The sequence below is a fragment of the Haemaphysalis longicornis genome, unplaced genomic scaffold (assembly GCF_048455015.1).
Source record: "Haemaphysalis longicornis isolate Haplotype H1 unplaced genomic scaffold, Haemaphysalis longicornis Haplotype H1 scaffold_1, whole genome shotgun sequence".
Classification (NCBI taxonomy): domain Eukaryota; kingdom Metazoa; phylum Arthropoda; class Arachnida; order Ixodida; family Ixodidae; genus Haemaphysalis; species Haemaphysalis longicornis.
Genome location: NW_027526203.1, coordinates 323,614,932 through 323,622,067, shown reverse-complemented (window position 1 = coordinate 323,622,067; position 7,136 = coordinate 323,614,932). Strand labels below are relative to the sequence as shown.

The 7,136-nt window shown below is 44.4% G+C and overlaps 1 protein-coding gene across 5 annotated transcripts in view; it reads left to right on the top strand.

Moving 5' to 3' along the window:
* Positions 1–371: 371 nt before the first annotated feature.
* Poe (E3 ubiquitin-protein ligase-like protein poe) overlaps positions 372–7,136 on the top strand; it is a 278,680-nt gene continuing 271,915 nt past the window's right edge. For all 5 annotated transcript variants that reach the window (XM_077682762.1, XM_077682782.1, XM_077682776.1 and 2 more), the window contains exon 1: positions 372–527. In XM_077682762.1, coding sequence (XP_077538888.1) covers positions 409–527 — 119 coding nt within the window. In that variant the 5' untranslated portion in view covers positions 372–408. The remainder of the gene's footprint in view (positions 528–7,136) is intronic.

Below are 7,136 nucleotides of genomic sequence, written 5' to 3'. Positions count from 1 at the left end.
TGTTTAAATGTTTATATAATTTTGTAATTATTGATTTGTTTGTTTGTTTTTAAATTATCTACACAGCAGTTCAAGTTGCCACTGACCACCGGAGTAACTCTGCTGAGCACTGCGTGGCGGCGAGACGATCGCAAGACTTCAGGGGATTCCCCTTTTGCTACCCTGTTTTTGCTTATTTTTTAGGAGCTCGTTTGAACCACCCTGTCTTCTAGTTCACTCTAACCAGGGCTACGCTCCAAAAACGAAACCGTCATAAACGAAACAATTCAACTGAAGCCAGCCACAAAAACGACTCTAGTCGACTGTGCGACGGGCTGCTGGCTTGAAGAATTAAACAACTGGGTTAGAGAGTTGTTGGCCGGTTAAAATAGAGTCAGAGCGCCGGTTTGAGAGTGAGTTTGGAAGAAGATGGCGTCGGCATCGTCTGGGCCGGACTGGTTCTCAAATGCGATTTCGATATTATCTTCTAATTTAAATTCCCTCAACAAGTCTGACCTGCAGATAGTTATAAAGACTGTCATACAAAGGTAAAGAAACCTTCTTTTATTCTACCCCGTATGTTTTGCGGCGCGAGCCAGATGCGACGCCAGAATGATGAGGCGGTTCTCGTAGCAGTGTTCTTTTTTATTTGTCGCTGCCGGAGCGTTTAGCTCACAAAACTTGAGAAAAAATGGATTATGATGGCGTTTTTTATTTTCACATGATGGTTGAGAAGATAAGGTAACTGATTTTTTTTGCTTGCACTGCGCTGAATCACTTTCAGAAACTTTGGTAGTGACCATGTAAACAGCTTTCGGCTTAGTTGCGCGTCACTACGTTCGAATTTCTCGGTGCCTAAATTTTGATGGATGCTTTCGTATAAAACTTTTATTGGGCAAAAGAATGAATGGGTTTGCAGCAACATTTTTTTTGTTGGGGGAGTTAATTGATAATAATATGGGACGCGGCGATTTAAACGCGGAATTGTATTTTTTTTAGTCGTGAGGTGCTAACAATTTCTATATGCCGGAAGATTCGAGAACGTACGCGGAGGCTTTAGTCTTGTAATCTCTAGAAACATTTTTTAAATCGCATTTCGGACGTGATTCTTGGTTTTAGATGCACGTTTTAAAAGTAGGGGTAACTGTGGAATGTCACGTCGGTTTGATGCGTAGATCCGTGTTCTAAAATAATTATGCTTCACTCGCGCCTGCACGAGATGGTAGCGTTGTGAGCACATAAATGAAGGCTCCAGAGCATGTTCTTTATTTTCTTTAACCCCATGCGTGTGCGCATGTGCTTCTGCTACCACCCGCTATATATATTTTTTAGCTTGGAAGGAGCTTGGAAGCCAGACACGTTAGGTTTTCACCTCGCTCCTGTGATCTGCCAGTATTCGTGAAAAGTGTTGGGCTCCATAAGGGCCAACCGTTAGTAAAAGCCTTAGCTCGAAGGGAAAGTCGTGAAGCGTGAGCACGTGAGCAGACTGAATTGGCTAAATTGAGTTTCGTTCTAAACCATAGCGACAATAATAATAGAAATTGTTTGTGAACATTGGCGCATTCAGCTACACCTACTGTTAAGAATAGCGTTCGAGTTGTCGGAAGTGCTATAAATCTCCACGTGCATTCTCGAATATTCCAGCATAAACGCGCCGTGTGATTTGACGATCACACGGCTAGAAAATCATTTGATTGTCAGTGCCTGGTTATTATCCGCGACCTAAAGAAAATCAATGGTGTAGCGCAACAGTTCTGCCCTTATGATGTTGGGAGAATTTTGTAAAGAAAAAAAGTTGCACTTAGGTTTCATTTCATGTGGGAAAGCATGTTGCTGAATGGAGGGGGATGTTGACAAATTTGCACATTTGCGACCCATAGGAGCGCTCATTTAATGTTGAACCCCCTTATCTCACTGTGTGGGTTTGCCTTGGGGAGGCAACAGTTTCACAACTTGTTGTCATGGGAGAGTACAAGATGCTGAATGGCGTGTAGATGGGGCCAATGTCGTTCTTGAATCAAATATTGCTCATCCCTCCCAAACTCGTTTATAGCACTATATCATGCAGCTTTTCTCCTAATGTCCAGTTAAAACAAATTGTCTGACCAACAAGTGTTTTATCTGGACACTATAAGGATATTTGTGGTGTGGCCTTTTAGAGAGAGAGTGAGAGAGAGAGAAAACGTTGATTGAAACAACAGGGACGGGGTAGGGCCTGTTATCTAAAGTGGTTAAAATGTTTCCGTTAGTAGCTTTGAAAATGGGAATAGCGGCAGTAGGGGACCCATTGTAGTGCGGCAGTAACTGTGTTTTGTTGGCTTTAATCAAAGATTTCGTGCATATAACTTGCAAGAATCATTCCACTTGTACTCTGGCTTCTCGTGTTATGCAAACTTTTCGTGACTCATTGAGGTAGGAGGGTGATTGAAGTCTTAGTAACGTGCGCTGCCGGTTTGTGAATAGTGCAAGCAAAAATGCTGGCGAGTGGGCGAGTGCATGGCTGAAAAAAAGGCCAGTGCTGTTCTGGCTTCATGTTGCCCTAGTTTTCTGTTCAAGTAGTTAGCTCCGTGGGGCATTTAGTGCTAGGTTTTTTTGTTCCATCGTTTGCTGAAGCATTTGTCTCTGCCGTCTTGCCTGTTGCAAGCCATCGGAGAGAAAACAAAGAGGAAAAAAAAAACAGGAAAAAAAAGCAAGCATTCATCAAGCTCCCATGCAGGTGCTGATCCAGGGAGGCTTCTCAGAAGGGGACCACCACATAAAAAATGAGCGAGGCACTATGGTCAGCTGTGCCTGTATTTCACATAAGGGTCTCGAAGGGTTACCCAGGGCCCTATCTCAGCATCCGCAAGTGCTTTTACGTTCTCTGTGTTCCTTGCTAGGACACGAAGTCGATTCCCGGCCGTGGCGGCCGCTTTTCTGATGAAGGCGAAAAGCAAAAACACCCGTGTGTATGAGATTTCGGCGCGCGTTAAAGATCCCAAGGGGGTCAAAATTAATTCTGAGCCCTCCACTACGGCGCGCCTAGTTGCCTGTGTTGCGTCGGTGCGTTAAACCCTACAGTCAATCAATCATACCTCTTTTACGGTGTTATCCAGAGAAGGCATTTTATTGAGCGAATAACATGCAGGTTGTTGTAAAAAAAAATCCAAAGCCTTTCACAAGTCTGGTTGCGCTTTTTGTAGTAGGGTAGTTCCTGCGTTTTGTTGCCCTTAGTACAATTTCCAAATTTTGTGTTTGTCGAAGAGAGGGACGGTGTGGTTCTTTTGGGTGTGGGCAACAAGGCGTGCGTGCAGTTATCTTGCTGTGGTTAGGTTATTCTGTTACATTGTCATTTGCTACTTTACATAGTGTCACACAGTTCACAGAGGTAATGAAGAAAGCTGGGATACGGACCGCTTTTAGTTTCCCCAAACGGTTTACTTTTGACAAGAGTTCATCGAGAAGGGAATTTGTGGCAGGTTCTTACTCGGGATTATGCCTGAAGGTATGCAGCTTGCCACTTGCACGTCTGTAGCACTCCCCTTCCTGTAGGAGTTGTGTAGGCCAAAGTGGCCATTGTAACTGTGGTAGTTTATTGGGAACACACACATTCTTTACCAGGGTCAGTGGGCGGTTAGCTGGAAGTGTTCACTGTGTGGTTAAACTGCACTCTTCTCAAGTGCATGATAGTAATATGACTGAAGACGAAGAGCAAACAAAAGTGGGGAGGTGCATAATGTTAAAACCACGTTGCACCTTTGCCAATGCCTTACTATTTTTAAGGGAGATAACATATGTCTGACAAAACTCCTCCCTACAGATTGCGGCATGCTTGTGCTTTTTTTCCCCCTAATTATTTAGCCTTAATAGATAACGGATTTGTATTTAGTTGGCAGTACTTCTTGGTTGCAGCTGTTGCCGTTTCTTAGTGTTGCAGCTGTAGTTCTTGGTAATGCAGATGTAATGATTACTATTAGGTATTAACCACACGCAGTGACGGCTACAAGCATTGCGAAAAACGTAACTCAACATGTACAGCAAACAGATAGTGTGGGCGACAGTCACAAGTGAAAAAAATTAATACACTGCCACCAATGCCCTTCGTCACTGTCGCTCATTTGTGGACTGCTTCTGGCCGGTAAAAAGTGAGCGACGGCAACGGCTCGTCGCTGTTGCTGTCGCTGCCCCCAACGGTCTGTGTAAAAAAAATTTCGCTCGTTGCTGCCGCTCGCACTACCTGCGTGCTGTACCCATTGAGTTATGTTTTTCACGTCGCTTGTCGCCGTTGCTGCATGTGGTTACCCCTTTAGGCAAGGAAAACAAAACAAAAAAGACAAGCCTCAACAGTGAATTTCAGCCAAGTCAAAGCCTAGTGTATCAGCATAGTTGTTGAAACAGCGTGGTTATTCTCGCTACTTAAAGGGGAAAAAATGAGAAGATGTGGCTCTTATGCTGTACTCGACAGGCCGTTCTCGTGCCTATCATCGACTTTGGGAACATTATTGCTGACATGATTCTTTTGCATATGAAGAAAAGTAATGAAAAGTGTCGTGGTTTCCTTTCAAATGGGGATACTTTCCGCTGGTGCAGTCAGCCTCTAGTGTCGGTACTGGACAGCCCTGTTTTTAAGATGGCAGATTTTATTCGTAATGCCTTTAGAGAACTTTTCTGACAGAGAACAATAAAAAAAATTCTGCTTCAAGGACTTCTCTGTGAATATGCCCCATCTAATCACATTATGATAACATAAATGTCTTTCCGGGCTTTTTACTGTAAAAGGTGGCCTTCCTTGCGGCTTAAGGATGATGTAATGGTCAGAGTGATTCGTGTTGTCCATTAGCCCTTGCCAACATGTGGGTGCAGTTTTATTCCAGGTTTTCTGTATTCTTCAGTTATGTGCTGCAAAGGAAGCGTGCCGACTCCCCTAACAATTGGGTCATTAGTGGTATTTTACTGTCAGCCATTGAAAGGATGGCCTACGAGTTGACAACTGCAGTTCTGATGGCGAGCTCCACTGCAGCCTTCCTCTGCCACTTAAAGGGGCCATGAAGACAAAGTACAAGTTTGCTTTATTCGACAGATTTGGTGCTGTACAGTGCCCCCAATGTTTGTGCTGCAGCAAATGATGCTTTATTCACTATTTTAAGCCAAAATTTTAATTCTCTCGCTAAATCGTGTGTTTTGTGGCACCAGCAATGACGTATGCAGAGAATGTGCCTAGAGCAAACGTTAGTAAGTTGACTAAGGCTGCTGCAAACTGCAATTTGTTCCCTTGTTTACTGTGTGCTTCATAGATGCCGGGACAAACCGCTGAAGTACTGCACTCTGCACTTGCTGTTTCTGACCAGATTTGTACCTGGCTTACTTTTGTTACGGATGATATTAATCATTCTTGAAAAATTGGATATGCTCGACAAACAGGGTCACGCCATTGGAGATGTTGCTTATGCCAGTTGGCCAGTTTCGTGTCAGACAAGCCCCACATGCCCGACGGCTGTGCAGCTGTGGCGGTATGGTGCGTGCCGTAAGCGCTGGTGCTTGTCTGTTTACATGTTCCTTCGCAGCTTCCATTGTTTACCCCACCATTCATACTGCTATAGAAAGAATGGGCCCTCAATTAAAGCGCAAATAGCTTGTTCTTGTGCATTGTGTTCTGCCGGCCTCAGCCAATTGCAACGAGCTGCCCATAATGCATCATGAGTCAGTGTGGAAAAGTAGCTATCGTGAACTTGCATTTTGCCTTCACAACTTTGCAGTTAGTGACAGTGCTCAGTTTCAATATTGGCATTACTTTCCCTGTTTTCTTGGGGGCATTGACAAGGTTCGGACATGTGCTGCAACTGGGCGGGGAAAAATACCTGTGATGAAAATCACAGGTATTTTTCTTCGCCCATTTTTAGCTATACTCTGAAGCTAGAAAATGGCAGATAAAACACTTTTTAGTTTAGCTGTGCACTATCTTCAAAAGGTGACCAGTTGCCCATTCCTGACTTTTCTTTTTGTGACTTCTCTTGGCACCCCCTTTCGGTTTGAAACAGGCAAGCGTGGGGAAAAGTTTACAAGGAGCGTGCAACCAAAGCCTATAAAATTAGTGATGAGCCTTATGGCGACTTTTTCAGCATGTCATGTGCCTGTTTTGGGGCCAGAATTTCCCCTTTATATCTGCACTTTCTCAAGTTCTCTTTGATGCAAGCATTATGGAGCTTTATGCTTGTAAGCGTTACCAGAAATGGATTATCTGAAAACAAGGCGCCCATGCCACAAGACCATTGTTTTGTTGACAACCTGTTTACCTGGCTCGAAAACAGTGCTGGAATTGTGTGTGCATGTGTGTTTTAGCCAGGGACTTTAGGAAAGAGTCAGCGCTTTTTTACACTTAGTGCTTTGTTGTCAAAGTTTTGTTGCTGGTTTTCTGATGGAGGCTAAAAGAGACAGGCTCGCGTGTGCAGGTTTAGGTGCATGTGAAATAGCACTGGATGGTGTAAATGAATATGCAACCTTTCACTAGTGCATCTCATTCCAATTTTATTTTGTTACACGACAAGCACTTTCACCTCTTGGTTTTATTGTGAGCGACCGACCATTTGTTACAGCTACTGTGTTGCCCATGATTTGCTGGATTGGGAAGTCGAAGATGAGTCATTTGAGGGACAGGGGGAAGGGGGGGAGGTGAGCTTGTTTGTGGAGCGTGCAAGACAGGATGTGGGTTCTCCTTTACAAGGCAGCTGGAAAAAAGCAGTCACTTCCTGTCTTGGGTCTATGGTTTTCTTTGTAACTGCAATCAGTTCGCCCTTTCTCTCTCGACCAAGTTCACCCGCTTGAAATTGAAAGAGCAATCTGATTGGTGAAAGAATGTGGTGCTAAGCAGACGAAGACGAAAATGGACACAAACGACATATATTGGCGCCTGTCTGTCTTGGTCCTCGACTGCTTTAATATTAATTTTTACCACACTCACGAACCAACTAGTTCAAGGACAAGTTCTGTTAAATCTGATTGGGGCTGTAGGCTTCAGGGGTTTGCTGCTAGTTCATGGAGGCTGTGAGCTGAGCAAACTGAGCCACCCAGTTGCTTCTCTGTGTGCATCGATGCCCAGGTATCGAGTGAGTACTGGTGATGAAGCCGGGCCCTGTGTGTTGGTCTGTGGCAGGGGGGTTCGGCGTGCATGGCTGCTCACA